This window comes from Onychostruthus taczanowskii, unplaced genomic scaffold (assembly GCF_017590055.1).
Source record: "Onychostruthus taczanowskii isolate IOZ18803 unplaced genomic scaffold, ASM1759005v1 scaffold7, whole genome shotgun sequence".
NCBI lineage: Eukaryota > Metazoa > Chordata > Aves > Passeriformes > Passeridae > Onychostruthus > Onychostruthus taczanowskii.
Window position 1 is genome coordinate 1,482,405 of NW_024504786.1, and position 27,355 is coordinate 1,509,759.

At 42.8% G+C, this 27,355-nt stretch overlaps 1 protein-coding gene across 13 annotated transcripts in view; it reads right to left on the minus strand.

Moving 5' to 3' along the window:
* Positions 1 to 27,355, minus strand: part of NFIA (nuclear factor I A) — a 250,410-nt gene that overhangs the window by 44,309 nt on the left and 178,746 nt on the right. For 5 of the 13 annotated variants that reach the window (XM_041421911.1, XM_041421912.1, XM_041421910.1 and 2 more), the window contains 3 exons: positions 18,138 to 18,224; positions 17,008 to 17,046; positions 8,532 to 8,660 (listed from right to left, as the gene is read on the minus strand). The exons of 3 other annotated variants lie outside the window; for them this stretch is intronic. In XM_041421911.1, the coding sequence (XP_041277845.1) occupies positions 8,532 to 8,660; positions 17,008 to 17,046; positions 18,138 to 18,224 (255 nt within the window). The remainder of the gene's footprint in view (positions 1 to 8,531; positions 8,661 to 17,007; positions 17,047 to 18,137; positions 18,225 to 27,355) is intronic. 5 more of the 13 variants (XM_041421917.1, XM_041421914.1, XM_041421913.1 and 2 more) reach the window with 4 other exon arrangements.

The following is a 27,355-nucleotide window of genomic DNA, read 5'->3' on the forward strand; positions in this document are numbered from 1 at the left end:
TCTCCTGGCGTCTTTCAGCCTGTGACATTTATATTTTATTATTGACCTCAGTAAATGACATAAAATATGACTTCTACAATCTATGAAAAGATGTGTGCTCAAGATCAGAACTTCATTTCTACCTGCTGTAGGTATGGAGGAGTTGGACTCTCTGGCGTTATGAAATCTGTTATTTTGTGTAGGGGCTGGAGGCAGGAGTTATCCTTCCATCTCAAGGCAAGCATAAATATTTCAAAGCACACATGATTCTAATTCCATTGAAGCTGGTCTGAAACATCCCAGACTTTTTATTGAAAATGAGATGGTAATGTATGGTGGCCTGCAACAGATATACCAGTATTTTAAAACTGCTGCTATTGGGCCAAGTAATTATGCAGTACAGCTGTTGCGTGCTACACTGGATTCCTCAGTGTTTTATGAGCTCGTGGTGCTGTGCAGCACAGAAGTCACAGGATTTTTCAGAATGCTGAATTCTGATTATGCAGCTCTGTCTTGCCTTTCCCCTTCTTGATTTGTAGTAGCCAATAACCAAGTAAGTAACCAGTAAAAGAAGCTGAACCCATTGATTAGGTGAGCGCTGCACGTGAAGAAGAGCCAAAACTGTGAATGCTGTCCGAGAGTGATGAGACAATAAAGGATCACTTAATTTGAAACAGGTCACAGTTTTCTTCAGATTTTTAGGATCCTGGAACAAAGGAGCAGTTCCTAATGAAGAGCCCTGGGGTCCTTGCTCCCAGGGAGTGCTTGCTGACATGGTGAAGGGACACCTACGGTGCTCAGACAGGTTTTCCACCAGCACAGCCCAACATATGGGGGCACATACTGACCCATCCACCTTCCATCTCCTCTTCCAAAAAAAGCCCTGCCAACCCCTTCAAGTCCACACCACTAGATGGAATTCCTTTCTTCCTGCAGTCGTTTGAAGTCTTTGCAAGGATAGTTTGGTGTTGCTCAGGAAAAGGTGTTATCACCCTGGACTGTTCCAGGGAGAAGTGCTGGGAATCACAACCACTGCTCCTTCACAGGCACCAGGGCTGGCTGATCCATCAGCTGGATCAGGGCACAGTGCTCAGATACCTCCTCTATAAAGTGATAATTAAGTTTACTAATACTTCATTAAAGATTGATCAGCCTTCCTAGAAATAGTAACATTAGAACCATAATGAAACGGGATCGTTTTTTATCCGCTTGTTTTTGAGGCCATTATAATTGGCTTCATTACAATTAAGAAAGTATTTTCTGAAAAGTCATTTCCCTGGAAATGTTAGAGAACAGTTTGTTCTGCTAGCGACTTCCACGTCAGGCTTCTAAGTTGCTTTAACTCCCTGAGTGCTGCAAACTTTCTGCTGCCATTCCAGGGATGCCAGTTCAAATTATGCGAGATGGATCCCACCCTTTGTACCCCAAAGGTACTTATTCTCAAAATTGACCATATTAGAGGACTAATTGGCTAAGCCACCATGCTGGCTGATGTGAAATGCTTTCAAACACCATGAAACAGCTGTGTTTATCGGAAATATGAAGAGTGACTTTTTAATAAGGAGATCTGGCAATAATCCAAATTTGTTGAAAGGAACTTACACTTCTGTGTATAATACAATACAAGAGGTAAAGAATGGAAGCCTAAAACAATAGCTTTAAGCCTACAGATTTTGGTGATGAAAGCAGTTACCCAAACAAGAAAAAAAAATAATTAAGAAACTTGGGCTGGGATTTCCATAGGTCCTGAGAGAATTCATTAACTGCTTTTGAATTTCAATGGGAGCTGCTTCCCTGTAACACTTGCAAAGGTTCTGAAAGTCCCCATTTTTCTTACTGCCCATTAGGGCTTTGGGGTGATAAAAGTAGAGGACTTGCTTACTCAGGTTGGCAAAACCTGCCTATACTTAAACACTGAGCTGCTGAGGGTAGGACTGACCACTCCTAGGATGAGCCCTTGGAAGGGAATTCACATCCCTGGAAAACTCAGGTATGTGTTAATCCCATAATGGTGCAAAGGGGCTGTTTAGTACCATGTTTGTCAGGTCCAAGGATGAGCTAAATGCAAACTGATCCCATCTCACATTCCCATTTGCACAGTGTCAAGGCTGGAAAATCATGGAGCTGTAGAACAAAAACAGGCTTTACCCTCTGAGCATTGGTAAAATTTAGGTAACCCTCACTCCCACATTCTGTAGACAAACACAGATGAAAGATTTCAAAGAGAAACAGCTGACCAGTGCAAGAGGTAGTGAGACACCCTAGAGAGGACGGATGGAGGATCTGTTCCTGTCCATGAACACCAAAAAGATGGGCTGAATTTCAGGCTCTCCATCCCTCAGCTCCAGAAGTCAAGTGCAGCTGGCCAGCTAAGCGCTGCTGAAAAGAACAGAGCCACGGTATCTCCAGATCAGGGCTGGCTCCCAGCCCTTTTCTGCTGCTCTGAGTGGTGCAAGGCACCTGGACCCTTTGTTCAGAAACACTCTTCCTGCAAGAAATTTTGCAGCAGCAAGTGGGAGGCAGGAGGACATTTTGCCAAGGCCCACGGAGCTCCTAGCAAAAGGAAAATATGCTGAGGGCTGTGTTTGAGCTCAGGGTTTATTGGTGTACTCTGGGCTGCTGAGTATTACAGGCTGCTTTTGAAAACCTGTAGAGCTGAACTGAGCACTGGTTCCAGATTCTGGCACGGGCAGGGGGCCAGTTAAGTTAGCTATTTTTGAGCAGAATGTTTTAAAACATGTCAGAATTCTGCTGCCTTTGGGAGCTCAGAATACTATAGAATTGATTACATTGGGACAGAAATAAAAATCAGACCTATAGAAAGCACTCCTTCCTTCCAAGACTACAGCTAGAGGTCAAAAAGACCCTAGTTTAACACATTTTGTAGAATTCCTGCCTCGCATCAAATGCTGTCAACTTCTCCATATTATTATTACTTTTAATACACATGATGCATTCTCATATATTCTCATCATAAGATAAAAACTACTGCTAGGAGAATATATCATGTCTTTCTTATAATGAAATGCAGTTGATAAGTTTACAATAGAAATGTAAATTCTCTTAAAAACTACAACCTTTATGTGTGTGATGATATAATTCTGCTTTGATACTAAAAAGGGCATGGTAATGGAATCTGTGACTTTGGAGTGATATATTGCTGTTAAGTTAATAGGACTCCACATTCCCATTTCTAATATCAGTGTTTTTCCTCCCTTTCATTCTGTAGATGGTAAGCTGATACTACATAAACATTGTTAAAGCTATAGTTCCACGCTACAGTAATTCACTTAACTTTAACATGATTTATGGTTCTGTCAATAGAGGAGGTTGCAAATCCAGAGCTCTGATGCTTAAACATGGGTTCCGTATTTAAAGCAATAATGTGCTTTTTGTGTGTGTCTGAAGCTAGAAGAATTTAGCATAAAGCAGAGATAAAAATATTATAGTTCACTGCACTGTTTAAAGCATATAGTTTAACTGCACGGATACATCAAAGAGAGCAAAGGAACCAAACACAGCATCAGGAAAAGCATGGGCAAAATACTTTGTTCCTGCAGCACTTTATTTTTATATTATTTTTTTAGGGATGCATGAAATCCCATTAGTATTTTTAACACTCCCTCTTTTTTTTTTTTTTTTTTTTTTTCTTTCATTCTTTTGCTCAGTTAGATCAGCTCCTTAAGTCAGGATGAGTTTAAATCTGGGTCCACTGTGTTAATCACCCCCCTTTCTTCTTTCTGGCACTTCCCCTGCAGGCATTTTGCCTCTTTAGGAGATTAAGCGACCAAGTCATCTTGTTGCTCTAACATGTCCTCACTGGAGCAACATATTAACACAACTCCTCTGCGAAAGAGCCCTCTTTAGAAGTTTGCTGCAGGGATGACAAATTAACCCAGCATGGTGTCCCTCACATCCATCTCGGTACAAATTATTAGTGTAATAGAGGTTTTAGTTATGCATTTATCTAGTAATTATTGAACGGTTATACAGAAGGAAGCTGAGCAATCGTGGCCCTTTATGAGGCGAGCTCGGTGGGTGGTCTTACAGTTAATTTAGGATGGGACTGTCTAAGCAGTTCACTCACACACAAATTAGCCGAACAGCCTGCTCCTTTAAATATTTCCTATGTCACAGGCTAACTCTTGACAATACAACAAAGGTAGAGTTTTAATTACACGGTGGCTGACTTTTGTTTAGCTGGAGCTTTAACCCTTTGCAGGTCTCCCTCTCTTGCCCTCCCTGCCCGGGCTACAGCGGTTTGGGGATTGTGTCATGGCTAAAGCCCGACCTTGAGGCCATCTGTTGGGAAACTGCTTTTCTTTCAGCACCAGGTTACTCCAAAGTGAGTGCAGAAAATCAAAATCTCCCCCTGCTCAGTCAGCTGTGCTGACATTGTGAACTGGATCAGGCAGACTCGTCTGATGGTCAGCGCTGTGCTGTCTATGGCTTCCTCGCCCTTGTGCTGTGACTCTCCTGGCTCCCTGACATCACTCTCTGTGTCAAGCTGCACCCCTTGGTTTTTGTCAAAATTCAGAGGGAAGTAGAAGGTTACACCACTGTGCCAGCTGACAGCACCAAGAAGCAGCCACAGAGTGGGACATTACAAAATGTCTTTGTCCAGTGTACACCAGGAGCCATCACTTAGATTCACTCGGAGCTGGCTGACAGGACAGCGAGCAGGCACCAGGACTTTGGTGTCCCAGTGGAGGATTCTGATAGAGAAGGACACAGTATCTTTCCAGATATGTGACATAAAGGTTTTGCCACTTTGGCATGAACAGAGAGTACTGTGCTGCGGCGTTTCCCTGGCAGGCCTTGTCCTGATAAAAGTCTAAGTGGCAATGGTAATTATGGAGGAAATTAATATAATGGAAACCAGTCCACTCGTTGACTTTCATCCCTTCTTCTCACACACCCCCTTCCTTGAGTTCTTGCCTTCATGCTGTATTTCTTGCTTCTTGTAATTGTGTTTCTCCTTCAATTATCTTCCTAACTCACCATCTCATTGTTAGTTTTTTTTCCTTTCCTTGCCTTTTCTTCCTTGCTTTTTTGGCTCACGGGATCCACAATGTCATATTCCATGGGAATGCTTGAATGCTCTGCAGCACAGGCTGCTGTACATCCTGGCTTTACAAGATCTTGGTCAATTTAATGTTTCAGCCAGCTCCAGTTATAAAGTCACCAGAGTGTAAGTAGCAATACATGGAAGCCTGAAACCATTTATGTAAATACTGCTGTCACCCATAGTATTTAAATCCTTCACTGCCTGGTGAAGTGTTCAAGTGGTCTGGGAAGCTTTGTGAGATGCCAGCAATCCACAATGGCTTTGCAGTGCTGGAGTGCTGTGGTGAGCTACGCTGACCACCAAATAATCTCATTTGCAGGTAACAAAAAAGTGTGCCTGAGTAGGAGAGAGATCTGGCTGCTCAAATTTTCAAGGCTTTGAAATAAATTCTAAAACTGATAGTGATGCTAAAGCCACCCTATAGGTGATCAATTTACCATCTGCCAGACACTGAATCCTAACCACGCTGGTCCAGAGAAGACATATGGTGCATTCATAGAGTCATGCCCAAAAAACTGCCATCATCAAGTGAGGCTCCATGAATCACTTTGCTAGCTTATCACCAAAGAAACTTGGATCTTGCCACCATCTGTTGGAAGTACTGAGGAGCCACTGAAGCATTGGCATCCCTGCGCCAGCACTCGCTGCACATCTGGTCTGCTGGTCAGCCAGCTCGGATCCTCTCTCCTGGCTACTGCCCAGCTGGGCTGGGCACTGGCAGCAGCACCAGTGCAGACAGGAACGAGTGCACAGCCTTCCACAGCACAGCACATCCAGGCAATTCCACGAGACCAGAGGTGTTCCAGCCGCTTCGTTGGGTGGAGCACCTTAGAGCGAGGAAATCCTCTCAAGGATCTTACTCCTCCTCCAAGGAAGTTTTGTTTCCAGAATGACTCATTGTGGGGACCACAGGGAAGGGCATTCAGTATCCTGGGACACCCCGGCATCATTTGTGCAGTGTGTTCCAAGGGATGCTTGGAAGCTTGTGAAAGATTCGGGAATATTCCCGAGAAGTTATAAATCACTGGTTGTCAATGCCAACACCTGCCATGAATAGTCTGCAGCTTCTTCTCTGCTGTCTATTTTGATCATGCTTTACAAATGCATCTCATACACACATCCAAGTGATAAACTTGCACATACGAACATGAGAAGGAGATGGAACCTCCTTGTGATCGTCGTGTTGGCTGAGGAGCTTACTCTGATGGTGACCTACTTACTCACAACTCCCCTTCCACCAAATCTCTCTGCAGAATGAAGATTGAATCCTGCTCTTTGTTTTCCAAAGACCCCCTCAGACTGACCTGCCACTAACCATTTACATAATGCACCTGTGTCCAGAGGGAATTTAGCCTCTGTGTGCTGTACCATCATCTCTGCAGAGGCACAACTCCCAGTCACTACTGGTGGAAGTGAATCTCTCAATTATATCCTCTTATACCACAGCATTATACTCTTTATGTTGCCACTTCTGATACCTGAAAAGCTTCTCTCTTCTGCTTACTGTCCCTAAAGTACGCCGGAGGCGATGGGATAAAGAACAAAGCTGGATTTGCAGAAAATAATCCATCTCAGTGTATCACCCTTTACTCACAGAATGATTGTTGCAGCAGGGAAATAAACACAGCCAGTGTGCTGTGAAAGAAGAATACTGAGGAGGAATGTCCCAAAAGAACAAAGGATGAAGTCTGGGACAAGATTTTTTCAGGATGATGGCACTTAAAGAAACCATGGATGGATTCAGAGGGATTTTTTTTCCTGCAAGTCAGTGAGACTTTGTTTGTGAACCAGCATAAAATAGAAGATGCTTCTAAATGATGTTGCAGAAGAACAGTTTTGGTTAACTTTTTAGGAACCATGATGATTTAAAAGCTCCGCTTCTTTGTGGAGTTGGTAAAGAACATCTCCTTCCAAACAAACAAAATGTGGGACTGTAATAATTCTATTTGCTTTTCTGGCTCCCACTGAATGTTCTTCTCACGTAGCCAATGGAAATCCCTCAGTGCACAGAAAAAGTCTTGTGAAAACAGACTGTAGATGAGATTTAAACAAGGCCTCACCACTGAGACATTTCCTCTCTCAACCACACAAGAATCCAAAGCACAGAGGGTCTAAACAGGGGCAGACAAAGGCAGTCAATGATCTTAAAAAATTAGTGTGAGGTAAAACACAGCTAAATAAAGAAAGGTCTATTAACTAATCAATCAACAACTGAAATCTAAAAGGCTGAACTTCTAAAAGACAGGAATTGGGAGTCAGCTGATGTGCACTGAATAGAATGTTAATGGAAGCTTCATATTAGTCATACTTGTATCACCAATTATCAAGGCTTTTAAAAGAGGACATATTTGCCAGACAGCTCGGATCCAAATTTCAAGGGAAATCTCTGTAGAGCTTAGATGCCTAAATTTCTTCTGAGGATCTGGGTGCATGTCTAAGGGTAATGAATAATTTTTATGGATTAACCACAACAAATCAAACTACAATAAGCAGATTTAACAAAGCACAAAACCTCCTGAAGTGCAAGTCTGACCTTGCTTCAACTTTGTGCAACTCCACCATTTCTCACCACATCACCTGGATGTGCAGACAAAGAGGCTCCTCCTGGTTTATGCTGCCCTCAGTAAAACCACGCTGATGCCAAACAGACATTTCCAAATAATTTCTAGGATGAATTGCTAATATGCATTTTTATGCTTCACCATTCCACCAATTCCTTAATAATCTTCTCTAAATGAGACAAAATTTCATAGCAGAAAGAAACGTGTCACGACCATTCATTCCTATTTTTATGTCTTCCAAAGAGGTTTGTAAGAGGATTCATTCATTTGTGTCTCTTCTATGCCCAAGTGAGCTCCTTTTCAAACCTGAACTCCGTATTGCATTTAGTTTTCTAGGCTAAATGCAAATGCATCTTTCTAACAAAAATGTATAAACACACAGAGACCCAGAGGACATCTCTTTTACTTGGAAAGTCAGTCAGAAGAGTACTGAGAAGGAAACCAGCCAAAGTCTTGCAGGAACCAACTTCAAAGGAGTCCCCTAACAAGGCACACTGACACCAGCAGCTCAAGAATAAATGACTGGCAGAAGGAAGTTCACAGAGCTGGAAGAGAGGCGTGGGTCAGAAGTGATGGATGGGTCCCTGTCTCGAGCAGTTGGACCGAGTCAACGTGATGGATGGCCACAAGCAGAAGACACCTCCCTGCAACACATCCTGTCCCTTTCCCCACCCTCTTCCAACAAAACCCCAAGGCCCCAGAAACCAGCGTTTCCACCTCGGGTGGTGGTCAGGAGCTTTCCCAAAAGCAGCCCAGCCTATCAGAACCAGCCTCTGGACACCTAAACCCTGGTGGGCGTCAAGGTGGCGAGCACAGCCCCTCGCTGGGCGGTCACAGGCGGCGATGGCTTTCCGTGGAGCTGGCACGGCCACGGGAGCCGTGGCTGCCCTCCAGGGCCTGGGGGCTCTCGGGAAAGGCCTCACCTCTGGGTCCTGTAATGACAGGTCGATGGTGCTGTGTGAAAGCCGTTCCAAGGGAGGAGGTCTGCGAAGGCGAGGGACTGCTGAAACCAGACTTCTCTGACTTCTTTAATGTAGTTGGCGATGGCATTCCTGGCAAGAATGATTGATAAGTGCAATTTAATAATGCTAGGTCATGGAACGACAGCCTATGCATTGTGAAAGGGGGTGCAGAAGCAGCTAGACACACTTAAAGGACAAATGAAACGCGACACAACAGCAAGCTGAAAGCTCACTTTTATTTGTGGGGTTTGTTTTTGTCAAGGCAGAAGCAGCCATGGTTTGCTCTGAGCCATGAGTACTAAAAGGCAGCCATATTTTTCTTATAAAGCTGAAATACAGACAAGATGTAGCTTATTATTGCTACTGAAACCTACTCTGCTTTATTTTTAGAAATCTATAATAGCTGGAGCATTTGGATTTTTACAGGTTTTTTATGAGTTCTGTCTTTCACTCCTTGGTTTAGTAGATTATTGCAAATGGATCTTTTAAATGTGCCGCACGACTCAAGGCACAACCAGAGAATGGAGTTCTCTGAGTTCAAACTCTTCCTCCCCTCACTCTCTTGACTTCAAAGGCATTTGAAAGTTATACATTTATGTGGTTCTCTTTCAATTTTTTTTTTTTTAAGGGTGAACGGTATTTATGTCTTGATATTAGAAGCCACACTGGAATTATTTTGTAGTTTTTGTAATGCCCTTGAACTGCATCAAAGGCTCCCAATGAAAATCAGAGTTAAGTTGTCACTGGGTGAAACCTCTGCCATGGACAGGCACAAATGGTGTGGTACTCATCTGAGTGGTTTGGTATACAGGGTGAGAATAACTCCTGTTCATGCCACAACATAGCTGTGGTATCAAAACAATTAATGGAATGAATACATTGCAATGGGCTTTTAAAACCCAAGCCTTTTCTGTGCATGGTAGATGCTTGGATGGAATAATTTTACAGTATATAAATGAAAAGTATGCATGTTTGTCTGCACTAGCCTATATTTTTGCAGTTCTAGATGCATCTGGGTATTCTGATTATCAGGATGTATCCTGACAACTCAAATTTCTAGTATATACAGCCCATCAGGCATTTTGCATATCCATAGGGATACAGCAAAACAAAGGTGGACATTTCAGGTGGAAAAGCAAAATATCACTTAATGTGCAAGTTGAACTTCCACCAGCAAAGTAATTTAATTTTATTTGCAACTCTGTTTTTTATAGTATTTAATTGTTAAAAAAGTAAAGAGAGAGGCCTGGACAAGATTATCTCTGGGCTATATTATTAACTTTATATTTAATAAGACTAGTTTTATAGTCCCTGGGATGTTGATTGCAATATGCAGGAGCCTTCTTGTACTTTATACTCTGCACTGCTGGGCATTAATGGTTTCAGTGAGGCTTTGGAGTTTATATTTCTGTAAGTTAAACAAAGTGAGGGAATGGTTTGAGTTCCAGTGTTGTACTTGCAGCTTTCTGCCTCAAAACTTGTTTGCTACAGGGTTTGCTGTTATGGTGCCTTTTAGGAAAGGTTACAGACTTAACATTTGAAAAATCAAAGCTTAGAACTGACTGTGGTGCAAGAAAAATAATGGGTTGGGGGTGTATTTTTTTCATTTAAAAAAAGTTTTTTATGTGGTCTTAGGGACTTTGGAGTAGGAACAAAAGCAAAGATTGAGTTCAGTTTCAGGGGTAGAGAGCAAAGGAGATTGAACTGAGGTGTTTCAATGAAATATTCCAGTGCAGCCTGCTGAATTTCTGCTCCAGTGGGATGTAACTTCGTCATGGCATGTCCATATTCAGGGCAAGGACACTCAAAGGAATTAATGGTGCTGCTGACCCAGATTTCCCTGTGATGGAAGAACTGGGGATGGAAACACCAAAGGAGTGTCAACGCCAGCGCTAAGTACAAAATATTATGGACACTCCAAGAGACTTTTATGCACATGGGAGGTTCACTAAAATTTTCCAGGGTGGGAGTTGCTCCAAGAGCAGGGCTGATGCCCATGAGCAGAGACCCAGGTGGGACATGAGTTACCTGAGCCCTGGGCAGGTGACAGAGGTCAGGGGAGGAATGACATCTCAACTCTGTGGCTCAGCAGGCTCAGGAGCTCCCTGCTTTCCCTGGCTAAAAACCCTCTTCAGGGCAAAGATAATACAGCTTCTGAAAAAATGAAACAGCTATTCTTTTACCCCAGTGTTTAAAAAAAAACAACCCTGCAGGACTCATCTCTAAACCACAGCAGGGAGAAGGGGCAGAGGGAGTGGAGAATGGTTAAAAGCTGCAGCGAGTTCGTGTGATTGTGTCCAAACACTGGAACTTGAGGAGCTACAAAGAAGCTGATGAATGACCTTGAGTGTGGCAATGCTGAGCAGTGTCATGTTCATATGGGGATGGGTTTTCTAAGGTTGAGGCAGAGGCTTTCATGTGAAAATAGAGATTTTAATGTAACCCTATGCAGGGAAATTGAGTAGAAAAACAAACTGAAGCGCTGATAACTGGTTGCTACTTTTGCTCTATTTGTTTGTTATCATTCTGATTGCCATTATTATCACAAGTTTGGTTCATTTATTTATTTTTTTTCCCAGGGTATTTTGAAATGTATTGGTTTGGAACAGTCCAACTATACCATGTTTTTGTTTTGTTTGGGGTTTGTAATGACACATTTTATTTTGAGTGATCACATCCATCAGATCTCAAGAAAAAAATGGCTGCTTCCTAGTTCAGAAGAATATGCAAACAGGAGCTTAATTACATCACTTAATATTGACCAGGAGAAAGAAGAAGATGAGCTTGCCAGCTCATTTCCAAAGCATGTTTTGTCCTTTAAGAGGGGAGGGGATGACAGAAAGTTAGGCAGTGCAAAGCAATTAGCATCATTCACATTTTATGTTGCGCTAGCATGGTGCTCTAGCAGCAAAATTCAAACATTCTTTGAATGGGTTAATAAAAGAAGAAATACAGTCGGCATGCAAGAAAAAGGTTTCCAAGAACAAGCCAAAATATGTCCCATTCTTCTAAATTTATCACAGCCATGTCACATTATCCTTGAGACTGCCAGGAATGTCAATTTTTTTGCAATTTAAAAAAAAATATCTCATTTAGCACCATATGTTTGGTTAATGTGCCTGATATATCCTGCGTATTCTTTAGTCCATCCATTTCTAATACTCATTTTCTTCTTTTTTTTTCCTCCCCTTGCTAAGCCATATGTTACAATGCTGGTCATTCTATCGAAGCTCCTTTCGGGAGCTGAGAGCGAGGGGACTCTTGTTTAATCACCCAGAAAAAACTTTTGAGTTCTACAAGTCTCACTTAGGTGAGCAGTCTCAACACTTGAGTTAGTTGTAGCTGCCTGGTGCCTATGAAAATCGGGCCACCTATGAGGTGGCACAGTGTATATTAACTATGAGGAAGGAACTGAAGGTAGGTGGCTCAACATTGAATTAGGTGTTTAATTTCTGGCACCCACGTTTGAGACTCTTGGCTAGTTTTAAGGGTCTTCTGCTCCAAACCTAATGAGTTTTAACACATTTAGCGGCCCCCTGTCCGCAGGGCCCCTCCTGTGCTGCTCAGGGATGCAGGAAATTAAAAAGTTAAGGCTGAAGGTAGCTGGGGCAGAGCTGGGGATGCATCCCGGGAGGATGGGGCTGCCTTGCACAGCTTTCCTCGGCATTGCTCCCGGGAGCCAGCGATTACTGGGGACCACTGCACTGAACACCAGACTTCAGCACTTCACAGGACCCTGAGGAAGGGGCAGCGCCAGCTCTGAGGACACCTCTGAGTCCCTGCTCTCCTCTCTCTGCTCTCTGGTGCAGGGCAGCAACAAATTACAATCTCCCCCAGCCCGTCTCAGCTGCGCTGGCCGGTGGATAGGGAACAGAGCCAAGGATCCTCCCCGTTCCCTGCCTCTCTCCATCCATCTGCTCTGAGCAAGGAATAAACAAGAACAGCCAGAACACAACGGCTGGGTAACCCAGGTGGGGGTTAAAAGTGTTCCTCACTATTCTGTGGACAGGACTCTTGTCCAAGTCACAGTCACACCTGGCGCTTTTAGGAGGCACAGCTTTCAGAATCCAGGTCTGAGTCTCCTCTCAATGTTATTTAGAGCGAGAGAGAAGAAAATCAGACTTTGTCTATTTTCATCTTACGGCAGCTTTTAACTACAGAATAAATGGAGAAGTTAATTGCTAAATAAAAGAAGAAAATAAAGGGATTTGTGGCATAAAACGCAGATGGAAGCCTGAGTGGGTGTGCTACTTTAACTTACTGTACTTGTGTTCACATGATTCTATATGTATGCCAAACATATATGGTCTGAGCCTGCTCCCATTAACATAAATCTGTTTTATTCACTGGACTGAGGGAACCTGATCAAAGACCATGATGGTGCTAAATGGAACAAGATGTGTACTTTCGTATTTTTTTCCAAAAGGAAATATTAATTTGACATCGGTTTTTCAGTCGAGAAGAATTTTAATTGCAGTACACAATAAGCAGAAAATTCAGACAACAATAATCTTGAAACTGTTAGCAGCATTATATTTCTATCAAGGAATTTGTGCGCTTTTTTCAACATTAGAGCTTTCTGAATTTTCATTAATTTGGCATTTCCCTAAACACACGAGTTATTATTTTGTTCATTCCACATCATGCATCACACCCTTCTGCTCAAATGCATAATGCAAGCGCAAATGGGATCCTTGTCCTTGGGAGACTCTGGTTACTGGAGCCATTGGATGTTGAAGTCCCGCAGAAAGACTTTCCAAAACTCTGCACTTCGCAAACCTCCAGCCCAAGTTTAATGAGTGCACAGGAAAACTTCATGTTCCTCATCTTCTAAGGGGCACTGGAGCACTGTGGTGGGTTTAATTCCTCTACCTCCTTATGTTTGCCAGTATTAGAAACGCACCACATGAGAGTCTTCCTTGAGTACAGCTAAAGGTCTTCAAATGTTCATGTATGAGGCTGATATATATTTAAATGGACCAGAAAATGATGCGTGAGAATTGAATGCACAAATCCTCCCCAGGACAAACAAGTATCTGTGAACGCCTTTTCCGTGGACCTGCCACACGCCTTACTAAAAAAATCGGGATTAACTCCGATGGAGTGAGCGGAGTCACAGCAAGAGGAGAACAATCCCCCTTCTCTCCAAATCTACACCTGAAAATCCATCCAGTTTCACTTGATTAATTGCTGACGTTATTCTACCTGCACACGTCTCACACAACAACTCCATCTCTTGTTAGCTACGTTTGTAGACCAGCTCATATTCATCTCCAAGGACCTTTGGATAATCACCCCAATATTCCCAGCAGCTCTCTGGCACTAGATTCTTGATGGAGATTTCATAACAAAAGCTATGAGTGAAACATGGTCTGGGTCCTCCTTCCCAAGGCACACTAGGAGAAGGAATCATGGAAGCTCAGGTTTTACCAGGTGGACCATGAACTCGACAACATGCAGAACAAACAGATGATGCAGAAAAACAAGTCGGCTGTTGAAGGAAAAAAACTGATATATGGGAAGCATTTTTCAAGGAATTTTCATCCTTCTGTGTGAATTAATCCAGCAATTCCACTGAAATCAGTGTCAACAGAAAGGCTGATCAGCTGCTCTATTTTTTTTCTTTTAATTCCTGGGGAATTCTTAGTTTCAAGAAACGTTGACGGCTCCCCTCCTGCCAGTCACAGTAAGTCTGTTCTATTTAGTGCTGAGCAAACTTTGTCATCAGCCGAGATACGATCCCACTGACTGCCATCCATCAGTTTACTGTATTAATTGCTCCAGTGTACACAAAATACAACACAGATGGAAATTCAGTCATCCTAATGAAGTGCTCTTTAGTTTCTACGTTCTGAATGGGTACTGGCTCCCCTGGTTGCAGCCGGAGTTACCATGATCACTGATTAACTACCTGCCAGCGGAGCACCTCGCTCCCCACAAGGCTAAATCCAGCTTAATAAACAGTGATTTTTGCAGAAGAAAAATGAAAGCTCCCCCTCTATCCACTTATCAAACTGCTGCATATGCATCACCAACACACACATCCAGTTTCCTCAGAACTCGACATCTGACAGATCATCAGGAAAACAGAGCTAATCTATCCGTACCCATCAACATCGTATCATAGGTGACTGCCAGATACTTAAGAAGCCATCCAAAAGAAATGTCACAACTCTTTTTCAAGACACTACAAAAGAAATGTTCCAAATAAAATAAAGCAAATGCACGTACAAGTAAATGAGCCAAAGAACTTAATAAAAAGAGATTGATTAAAATGAGGACCAGAATGTTCAAAAAGGACTGAGAGAGAGAGAGAGGTGCCAAAGGCGCATTAAATGGATTCAATGGCTTTAGGTTTTAAATGCTTTTGGACTCCTCAGCAATTTTTAGCCAAAAATGATAATTCAAGGTAGAATCAAAATTCTGATGTCACTTAGGGAAAAAGAAGGTTGAAATTTCTCCTTTACAAATGAGCACAGATCCATTTACGAAGGAGAAATATCAGTTTATAGTGATGGACAACCTTGCCTACAGAATTTTAAAGCCGAGCACTTCAATATTCACAATTATTTTTAAATCCTACCCCATGAAAGTCTGCCTAAATTGTTTGGTACAACGTTCTCATAGAGTGTATTACCTTGTCTGTTTGTATCTGTGTTTACAGCATCATCTGCATTGTTTTAGGTCGCTTAAGTTCGGCTTCGTTCCTGCTCTGCCACCCAAGCAGTTCTTTCAATAACTAATAAACTAGTACTCAACATCTAACCAATTTCTTCAAAACATAATTTCATGAGTTATGTCTTTAAAAACTTTAATGAGAAGAGCAATAAACAGCAGGATAACAGTTCAATTCTGCCTTTGAGTTAATGTCAGCTTCGGCATAATTTTCCATTGTATAAATATATATTGCAAGGAGAATTAAAAAAAATAAATTTCTAATGACGTCTTTAGACATCTTGTCTAAAATTCATGACTGCATTTGTTTCATTTCAAATGCTACTTGAGAGTTTTTCAGCACACTTGGCAGATTAGATATAGCAGCAGGGACAAACTGCAGCCATCCATAGGAGAATATACCTTTATGTGGGTGCTTTGGGGATGGAACATCTATAGCTGCAAGGCAAAAAATGCCATCATAAATTTGGATGGCATTTACAAAGCCCTCTAAAAAGTCTTTGCATATGATTATAGCTGAGGTATGATATTTTTGCAAGTAAAAGACCCAGAATAGATTTATGTTTCAACTATATCTTCCTGAAGATGCATATGGATCCTAAATTGCGAGTGATACTAAAGGGAATCTTAGTAACTGAAGAGGATGGAGTAAAATTTTTGGGGTTTCATTTATTTATTTATTTTCCTTAAAAATCATTTGCTCATTATCTGCATGTCATCAAACCATCATTGGCTACCCAGGCTATACATAACAATGATGGCTGCTAAATGCCCCAGGCATGAGATGGAGATGGGTAAAAATGCAGATTTTCTGGACTTGTGACCTCAGTTACTGCATGGTAATGCTTTCAAATGACTTTCATGATGACAAGACTAAGTTTGGTGCTAATATTGGTTTTGAAGATTTAATCGGTGTGCAGTGCCATTGAGCATGTGTTTTAATTAATAAAAGAGCTGTGGTCAGGATTGAAAATAGCCCAGGTGATTTACCACGGACTGGAAAGCCACCTGATTTCTGCACAATTTGAGGTGAAGAGTTTATAGGTTATTCCAAAGGAAGAAAGAGTTGCAAACTGAATTTGTGTGCATTGCACCAAGGGATTTATAATTTGGCAGGTCGAGAGTGGACTCATGGAACTGTTTTGGTATCCAGTGGTTCCTGGTGTTTTCACCCTCTGACAATTTGACAGTCACGGGATTGAACCCTCCAAAACACCAGAAATAGTTTGTAGCTGCTGTGCTCCTCCCTGGGAAGGTCCATGATCACTGGAATGGCCCTGGGGACCTGCCACCAGCAGCTCCCAGGCAGAGAGACTGAAAGCACTTCCCCACAGGTGACACCAGACAGGTGAGATCAGCCTCCCTCCTCTGCATCCCGGTGGCTCCCGGATTCCCGGAGGGAAGGCAGAGCACGGCATCGTTTCCAGAGGAGCCTGGATGGCCCTGCTGCCTGCAGGTCTGCTCCTGGGAGCTGCCCAAGCCCCCTGGTGAAAACACCCCTGGCAGAGAGGCAGAGGGCTCCCAGGGAAAAATCCCCCTGCAGGTTCCAAGAAAACAGGCACGGCAAAGGCAGAGGTGACATGGGAGTGCCCCCTCCAGCGCTGGCACTCCGGCAAAAGGGCTTGGCACGAGCTCTGTCCTTACTAGACACCGGAGAATCCACACCAGAGGGGACACCTGGGACATCCCCCCCAAAACCCAACACAACAACTCTGTGCACCGAGAACGAGAGCATTGGCATTGTTTGAATAAGCACACCCACCATGAAGTGCTCCGCGGTGTTCGGGGTTTCTTAGATATCCTGATTTTATAAAAGAAAGTAAAAGAAGAAAAAAGAAACAAGGTGAGAGAGAACACTATCATATTTTGTAGCAAGCAGGATACTGTGTGAAATCTTGGCCCAGTGAAGTGATAAAGGGGAAGCTTTCAGTTTGCTTAAGGGAAAACTTACGAGCAAATAGCGAAATTACCAAAATACCACATTGCAGAAAATGGGCGCATTTAGGTTCAATTAAGCTGTAAAAAGGAAAATGGCACTTTAGCTTACAAAAACCAAGGGACACAGGGAGCTATCAGAAGCAACTTTACAAGATTTGTGTGCGTGAGGATGCTGCTTCACTGGACCAAGAAAGCTACAGTATGGGACAGGATTTTTCTTTTATCAGACACTTTTGCTAGACAGCTTTGTCCAACCTCAGAAACTGCTGCTCTGGCATTATGAAATAATCCTACATAACTTGATCTCATGAGCTTAGGAACACAGAAAAATAGCCATGCCAAATCAGATTACAGGGATCCACCTAGTCCAGAATCCTCTCCCTGACAGTGGGAACTAATGGACGCCTAGAAAAGAGTAAAAAACCAGGGAAAGCATACAGTGGTAATTCTCCAGAACACTCTCCCAAATGATTTGTGATTCAAGGACTTCTAGGACAAAGTTGATATCATGCTATTGAAGCTGCTCGAATCCAAATACACAGATTTACATCCCCCGCCCCTCCCCCCCCCCCCCTTTTTTTTTTTTTTTTTTTTTTTTGGATTTCTACCCCCATGAGATTTCTACCAGTCACACAGAAAAGGTTTCACAGTTTGGTGCTGGCAAGTCCAGCGTTCTTGCCACTAACTCAGAATGAGCTAACAGCTTTCAAAAGCCCAATGATGCTATGTGTATAAGAGCATCCAACACTTTTTCCTACGTAAAAAAAGTGACATGTGTGCTGAGGTGCTCTAAGTGTAAATACTTTGGGAGATTTGATTTTTTTTAAACCTTTAAAAAAAAAAAGCAAAAAAAAAAAAAAAGCAAGGATCTGGCTGTAAATTGATATTAACATTTTTCAGTATATGTGTAAAACACATGTTTCAGAAGAATAGAAGAGAGAAACTGTCACTCACTGGGAAGCTTTAGAGCTATCTGGCTCCCTGGGAAACTGCATGCAACTATTCTGGTGTCCAAGGGTTTGACCAGTGAGTTTCCTCTTCCTGCAAAGAATGAATGCAGAAGTAATAGAAAGTCTGAGGGGGAAGATTTTAGCAAATGGCTAAAGATAATCCTGTTCTGCCCACTCCAGCAGGTAGGAAGCAGGTGGTGGTGGTGGAAGAAAAAGGGTGGGAGAGGAGGGACGGCTCCGTGTCCCTCCCAGGAGCTGGCACAGGGGAGGGAGAGCTCGGAGAGACCCAAAGGCTGCAGGCTCAGCCCAGTGAAATCCCTTTGTGTGGTCACCCCAGCCCCAGGCACACAAAGCCAGCGTGTTCTGCTCTGATTCTCAGGGCCTGGCTGTGGCTCCCTGTCAGCACGGAGCACAGGGACTGGAGCCCAGCACTCTGGGCTTCACTGGCACAGAAATCCCAAATGCCCAGACAAGGAACACTGGCTTCTTGAGCATCCTCCTTAGTTTACTATCCACTGTTCAAGGGGTTTTTTTTAGAAAGTTTTTAATTTTAATTTTCTAATCGATTCGGTGCCTATACATGAATTTTTTACTTCATTTATTAAAAGAATCAGTGAAAGCAGGTTTTTTTTTTTTTTAAAAAAAAGCTTATCCTTACATTTTTGATGGCATATTGACTTTGTAAGAGTCTACAGGCAGGAGTGATATATCAGGCAGTCCCTATAACTTTACTTAAAGCAAAAATTAGAAAGTGATCGGAAAGTTTTATAGAGGAGAGCAGAAACATAATTTTAAGCCTCTTAAAATTGCCTGAACTGTGAAATCAAGTAATGAACACTAGAAAAGGATCTGTCAGCTGGAATCAAAGCTTAGACTAGTCAGCATTTTCTTCCTAAACCTTATTATGGCAAAGATTTTTCATCTCTGCACTCTGTTCAGCCCAACAAATAAACCAACTTGACCTCCACCTGTTACCCGGTGAAGTTGGCTGTCATCTCTGACTAAACCCTTTTCTTTCCCTTCAAAGCCCTCGGCACCACTGAGAAGGTGGGAAGACACAGCTGTGCACTGACTCAAATTGATACCAGCTCATAACCAGACAGCGTTTCACAGTACAAATTACAAGCAACAGAGGAGAGGGGGAAAAAAAAAAAAAAAAAAAAAAAGAGGGAAAAAAAATGTAGTGCCAATGAATTCTGGAAGGGGGCAACATTTTTCATCCATTTAACAATGAGATTTTCATAAAAAGAAGTTCTTTTTTTGTTTGTTTGTTGGGGGTTTTTTGGTTTTTTTTTGGTTGGTTTTTGGTTTTTTTTGTGTGTGATATTATGGATGAGCATTTGAGGCAAGAAATATTTTGCTTATGCCATAACAATGAACCTGTGCTAACACCACAGAGGAAGGACTGAAGAACATAATGGAAGCTATTTGTGTTGCTTTTATATTCTACAACTTGAATGCATTACACTGGTTCAAAGAGGTTCAGCTCCAATTGCACGTAGCTTTCTAGACTTAGGAACAAGTCACAGCTCTGTAATGCAACACTGCTAAATAAAAAAGAATTAAATATTATGGAACACAGAACAGCAAGAAATGTGCCATGAGGAAACCCGTGTAGCTGCTGCAGTCATTTCTTCAAACATATCACCGTGGTAAAACCGTGTGAGAAGCTTTCTAATACAAAGACATATCAGAAAAAGCCATTTCATATAAAGTTGGACTTCTCTGGGTGATTAATGCTACGTTCAACAAAGGAGACAGTGTCTGTCTAATTACATTAAATACTTATCTTCTAGGGATTGGCAGGGTGTTTCTGCTCAATGTCACTTTTCATGACAATGTAATGATAGATCCGTTTACTTACCAGTGCCATTAGCAAAAATTGTACTGTTTTCTCAACTGCCCTCATATCACAAAAATATTTGATTAACATACTGCAGCTTATCTAATACTCTAAGCAACATATTCTGCATAGTTTTCTCTCTATTAAAAGAACAAGATTACAGCTTGTAAAATTTTTATTGCACTCACACAGAAATAAATGAATAATGTGTGATAATAGTTCAAGTACCTTACTAGTTCACAGAACAGGTTTATTTGATTTAAAATATTAACTTGAACTTGAAATATTAAGATTTTGGGGGAAACAAGCAAATAAACAAAATCAGTACTCCGAGGCACTACTTCCCATCCAGGTCTTAGTTATTATTTCCTTTTCATTTCAGCACATGTTTTGAAACTTTTAATACCTTAGAGGAGGGAAAAAAAAAAAAAAAAAAGGAAAAAAGCTTTCATTCCTTTGCTGAAAAATAGATATGGCCATCTCCCAAGTCTTTAAAATTCACCACGTCGTGAACTGACTCTTCGGAGTCATGCTACTGTGCCAACATCCAGCAAACAATAACCCTCTGGAAGAATGTACCCAGCCAAGGCAGTTTATATAGTAACAAGATAATTTTATAAACTTATATTGAAGAGCGAGGCTGTGATGTAACATTCTAGCAGTATATATCAGCTACCTGATATTTACTAACAAGGTTAAACTCCTATCTGTTTGTCTCAGCACTCTTCATAATTCACTTTTTAATGGATGGACAGGAAAAGTCAGCAGCGTATGGCACAGATCATTTCTGAAATAGGACAAGACGGCTCACGGCAGTAGCTGCTCCAAAACACCCTTCCTGCTCTCCCACACAATCACATCAAGCCTGGACTTTGCAACTAGAGGGCTTCAAATTTGCTCATGAACCCTTCAGGGGTGTGTTTCTATTTCCAAGTAAATCTGAAAAGCGAAGGGTCACCCGAGGAGGAGGCGTCAGCGTCAACTGGTGCCGCGAGCAGAGCATCAGTTCTCTGCTTGGGTTGGTCCTCCTGGGCAGGAGAAGAGGCCCGTGGGGAGCTGCCTTCCTCCCGTGAGGAGTGGGAAAATCCACCCCATTGTGTCACGGAAATGCCATGAAATGGCAGCGAGGACGCACGGAGAGCGGCGCGTAGGAGACGCGCATCGACGCAGCCGTGCAGGAAACACCCAAACTGCCTCCAAACCCCTCGCCAGTGACTCTTGCAGCGAGAGGATGACACCACAGCCAACTGCCACATGCCACTCTCCAAATTAATGATGGATTTAGGATATTCATTCCCTGAGCCGCGAGGGCTCGGGGTGTGTCCGCAATTATCGAGATATAAGTCTGACACACATTATCCTCCTATCAATGTCATTTCCCTTAGTAGCCAACAAATTATCAGCAGCTTTGTGATATTCCAGGTGTCAAAGAAGAATTAAAACCACAACAATTGCACAAACAAAGGGACAAAAGATGGGATACGTGTTTCTGAGCCCTGCATATCAATTTAATATGTGCAGCTGACAATGATGCAAATGTCCTCGGGAGAGAGGCAGCAAGATCCGTGCCCAAACATACACACACCACTGTCAGCAAGATGGCAGGGAACAGAAGCAGTAGGATTCCCAGCCCAGGACACATGCCTCAGCAGGCAGAGCAACCCAACGAAACAATCCTCTGGTTGGGGAGAATTTTGGAAGCACCTGATATGGAAAAGGGCCCTAAACAAGCCAGATGGTACTTTTAGCTGGCAGCAGAAAGTAGAAGACAGCCAAAAACATTACAGCATTTCCCCAAGAGGCCAGCAAATCGATTTTTAACCATTTTTTTTAAAGTGACGCTATGAATATGAAAAGTAATGTTTCCATGCCTTTTTAAATCACTAATTTTATGGATAATACACTCATGGAGGACACAACTGGAAGAGAGGAGAAAGCAATGGATTTTGACTTTCCCAGGGTGGTTGTATATTTGACATCAAGTTTCTATTCAGTCGCTGCCACTGTTTACTCAGAATTAAGTGTCAGTTTTTGTTCTGGGTTATCCACATTACATTAAAGAGAAAAACCCAGCAGAAGCAGAGGAATAGCACTGTAAAATCACAATAGCACAACAGTTCACAGGGCATGGGAGAAATGTGGTTTGAAGCCTGCTTTGTCCTCTTAAAACCTTCCCACCCCCCCAAATTAATGGGTTTCTAGGTGATCATTTTTTAGCAGAGGACAAACAATTTCTCTGATACTCACAAGGTACCATTTGGTGGGGGATTTGCATAAGAAATACAGCTGTTTGGGGGAATGTTTTAATTTTTAAAACCTCCAAACAGCCAGAATCTGCAATTCTGCCTGGATGGCAGGGGTCTTTTCAGGGATCAGCCTGATGTCAGATGTTGAACAGTCCCTTTGACCAGGAGCAGCTCCTTGCAGAGCACCTTTAGGTGACGTGTGTCTGGGGGGATTTCACTCAAAGATGGAGAACAGAGGTGGGTTGTGGGGACTGGAAGGGTAAAGAGAGGCAGAGGAGTCATGAACCAAGTGGGAATGAGCATCACCCTCTGTCTCAAAGCTGCTCCTCACGTGCAGGACTGGCCACGCTCCAAGGAAGAGCCAGGATGGTGCTTTACTTTCATTTGCTGGTATTTTGTTTAAAAGTAAAAGCAAGCCCTAAGACAGGGTTAAACCTGGACTACATCCAAAGTGCTTTCTCCTGTTCAGAGCAAGGTAGTGCATTAGTGTGCTGCATCATGGATAATACTCCTGGAGACAAACGTGGGCTGCTGCAATAAAACACTAAATGCGAAGAAAGATAATCCATACATTTATATTTTTCATATCTCCTTGATTGTAAATCCTTACTTTTTTTTTTTTAAATAAAATGATTTCCCTCCTATAAGTGGACCCCAAGACTTTGCCTCCAGCCCTTGTTGAGATAAAACAGTCCCATTTTTCTCAGAGTGCTGCTCTTGGCGCTGCAGGTACCACCTCACTTCTCTGGCTTTTCGGGGTTCCAGGAGCTGCACGCAAATCTATTGAGGCAAATGAAGACTGTGCAAAAAAACAGTAAAACAGCCTATAATTTTCCAGCTAAATTTAGCAAGAGGATCTCTTATGTTATGCTTTTTGGTGTATATCACACTAAAAATAGCAGCGAGCACTGATGTAAGGGAAGAGCAGAAAGGATGATGTCAGTAGGGCTGTGCTGGAGTGGTGAGGACCAGCAGAGGTGGAGGATGTTGTGGATCTCCTGCTCTTCCCTGAGCAAGGTGGAACCAGAACAGAGCTGTAGCCATACTAGATGCTGAGGTTTAAGTTTCTTTGGAGCTGAAAACTGAAAGAAGTTAAAACATCATCCCTTCTTTAGGCTCACTGCATTCACACCGTGAGCTCTGGGGTGGAAGTCACAGAAAACCCACTCTGGGTGAACAGCACAGCTGCTGTCACTGCACACAGACATTTCTGCCGGTATAAGGTGGCTCTGCAGCCACTCAGACAAATTGTTACCCGAGCTGAGAGGCTGCTGGATGGATTTCTGTGCTTCCCTGTGCTCGCTGACTGCTGCGGTCAAAGTGTTGGGCAGCACTTAACTTGAAGGAAAGTAAAGAAAGTAACTGGGGATGATTTATTCACTACTTCTGGCAGGGAAAAAGAAAACCACTAAGAAGCATCCAGCAAAATGATCAGGCAGCAGACAAAAGAAGTGGTTCTTCCTCATGCAGCACTGAGTAAAACTGGAACTTTCTGCCATGGGATGTTGTGGAGGCCAAAATAAAGAATGGGTTAAAAGCACATCTCTGAAAGGAAAGTTCACTGAAGGCAGTCAATCACAAAGATGTGAACAAAACCTCTGGCTTGTGAAACCAAGCTGTTTGCTGCCAAAATCCATGAGGCTGTGCTCTGAAAAGCATCACTGGATGCCTCTCCTACTGTTGTTATCTTCCCTTAAGTGTCCACCACCAGCTCTTGTCAGAGACAGTGAGCTGCCTGTCTAGGTGAGCCTTTGGTCTAGCTGAGAAGAGCCATTTGTTCCTCTCTGTGGGCAGATTTTTGTAGGCTGGAATGTGCTGTACCTGGCAGTTGAGAAGCAGGAAAATTGCAGCAGGCATCCAGCACAATGAAATTAAGGAGAATTGCTCCTCACCTGGCGCAGAAGCAGGAGCACATCTAAAGTCAGTGTGGCAGAAAGTGTGGGAAACAGAATGGAAAAAAGAGATGAGATTTGGTCTTCTTCCTGTGTCTGTACAGTCTTTTGGAAGTGTCCAAGGCCAGGCTGGATGGGGCTTGGAGCAGCCAGGGACGGCAGAAAGTGTCCCTGCCCATGGGATGAGCTTTTAAAGGTCCCTTTCAACCCAAACCATTCCATGATCCTATAATTCCCCCTGTCTCCTAACACCTCTCCTTGCACCTTTTATCTTTGGGTGAAAATGTTTCCTTCAAAATAAAGCTTGTTTTCTCCTCTAAAGCCAAGATCAAACATGTGCAGGGAGCACAGTAGCTGCACTGTGTGCTAGGCACTGGAGTGATGGTTGTACTGGGAATGTTAATAAACAGTGCCCAGAGCAGAACTTCTGCATAAAAAAGGGTGTATGTTACATCTCTCCCCCTTTCCCCTGTCTCATGCAGTATTTACACAGCTGTGCTTTGTAAAAAGTGTGTGTGGGGGGTTTATTATTATTTTTTTGTAACTTATTTACCTAAGATAGCCCAGCATCTGTTTTGTGGTGAGCTTCTTTCACAAAGTTTCACAGTTGCCTTGACTGATGCAAAAGGAGGTCATGCTCCTCACTCAGTGATCTTAAAACCATTTGTTTCAAACACTTAGCCATTCTATCTGGCTAATTTTGTTCTCTTCTGTGTTTTTGGTTTGTCCTCTGCTTGAAAATGTGCATCCCTGGGGGAACCGATCTGGCTAGGTGAGTATTTTAGTTATCTGTTTTAAAAAATGCAGAAGTGCACAGGAATTTGCAATAATATGCATCATTTACTGGCTCTCAATATGTACTGTATATTGGCTCTGAAGATTACTAATATCTTCCAGCTGCTTTCAAAAAAAAAAAAAAAAAAGAAAGAGTTCAGTGGAGTCTTTGCAGTGGGTCCTTTCCCATGACTGCCTACACAGGTGATGAAGACTTTCCTGTGTCCTGAAGAATTAATAAGCCTGCACATTTCTATACCAGCAGCATACCACAGGAGATAAAATATTGCTTCTGCTTCCCAAACACATTAGAAAAAGCAAGTCTGCTGATCTCAACTGCTAAGACAGCACATGAAAGGAATGTAGTCCATTTCCCAACCAAGATCTAATCTATAGGAGAGTTTATAGATCCAAGTCAACATCCTGAATTGGTCCCAGAAGCAAACAAGAAGACTAGTTCAATTTTTGGAAGACTACTTTTAATGTGTTTAATGCCATTTTGGAACTAAACAGCCCCGTGCTGCACTATCAGATGATCTTCAAGGATCTCTGGGTCAGAGGAGACCTGCCTGAAGCTGACAAAGATTCAGGTTTGACAGACCCCAGATCAGCAAGAAATGCACAGCCGCAGTCAACCAGAGGAGCTTCTGTCTTTCAGAGCTCACCTGTGGAAAGGAAGTGTCTGCTTCTGTCTCAGTGCCAAGGAAGGTGGGAGTTTTCACTCTCTGTCAAAAGTGAAGCCCAAGACACATCACTTCTTTGCTTTAAGTTACATTTTCTGGGCTGTCGTGGGCAGAGGCTGAGGACTCCCCATCCCTGGAAGTGTCCAAGGTTAGGCTGGATGGGGCTCTGAGCAACCTGGGATGGTGGGAGGTGTCCCTGCCTGGGGCAGGGGTGGGACATGCTGTGATTCTTTGATTCTCTGATCAACAGTGGGTGGCAACAAAATGTTGCTTGGCCACCAACAGCACCTGAGGAAGGTCAGGCCCATGGATGACCAACACAGCGCGGCCATCCCAGGAATCCTGTTCTCATTGGGAAGCATTGTTCCAGCCTTTGTCAGGGAATAGTTTTCTATGCAGGAAATCCTTCCTATATGTCTGAAAAAGGATGCAGGTGATGTGAATTGTGTCTGGTGACAGAAATACCTCAGGTGACCTTACACTGTGCCAGTGCACAAAAGATCTGCTATTCTCTCGGCCACTGAGGTCAGTGAAAGCAGCACGCAGGGGTGATGTTAGCACCAGGCCAGTCAAAAACAGCTTTAATTTGATAACTGCAGGAGAATTCTTTCTGCATTTTCAACTCAGAACTCCTACAGCTCCACGTCCATTTTTAAATGATGCATTTCCTGACATCTGGAACTAGATGCAAGGAGCAAAGCCACAACGCTGACCGACCGCCCGGCTTCTCCGGGACCAGGCTGAAGGGATGTTTTCCTCAGGGGATTACAGCAAAGCTGAGGCATGTGCTTCAACACTTGCATGGGATTACTAATTTTATTAAAAATGGAAAGTACACTTTCGGCTGAATCCCAAGGCCAAGTTCTTTTGTGTTGCCCAGCGTCTGGAAAAAAAAATAAAAGGAGCCTGGGAGGGATGTGAAAACATCTAGAACTTTTTCAGTCTGAACTGACTTTTCGGTGAGCAGTTCTTCCCCTACCTCCAACTTCCTTCCATGGTTTTGAGGCAGCACTGCCAGCAGCATGGCATGTTGTCACAGGTCTCATGCTACTACGTGAATTGCCAAAGACAAGCTGAGCTATTGATCCAGTGGTAATTTGCTGTCAAAGTGACTCTGTCTGCGATGGCAAATGAGCAATGTTAATCACTCGACTTGACGAATGCCACTGTGAAAGACTGACAATGCTCAAAGCACCACCATGGACCTGCTGCCTTTCCTGGCTCCATTAAGTTCCTGGTCTTCACTGGCCTTGACCAATTAGAGTTTAACTTATCCATTAAGGTGCAGTTCTGGGAAAGTTGTGTTTAAAATAAACAACAACTTATATTGGTGAGTAACTCATCAGCTATGCAGCAGCCTGATTCTGATTGCCTGGCAGAGAAACACACACATTTTGTGCAGTATCTGATAAAAGATCTATAATGTGCTAACACAAACCTATCATGTAGCACCTGTGACTAACAGATTGTGATATCAAAGTCTTGATGCCTAAGTGCTCCTGTAAATGCATTAAACTTTTAGCGGCAGGAACTGTAGACTGCCAGTGACAAGGAGCTGATATGGTATTTCAGTAAAAGTTGATAAGTGTTATTGCTCTTAGAAGAAAAGAAAAATCTTATGTTCTTAAAAACCACTGGGCAGCTTGTGTTTTGATGGGATACTGTAATGCAGAGAGCAGGGATATGGCAACACATGGACTCTATGAAAAAAATAAGACATTTAAGGAGTGCTCTGTATCCTACAGCTGCTGGAGTTCCTTGAAGTGTGTTTCCATCATACATTT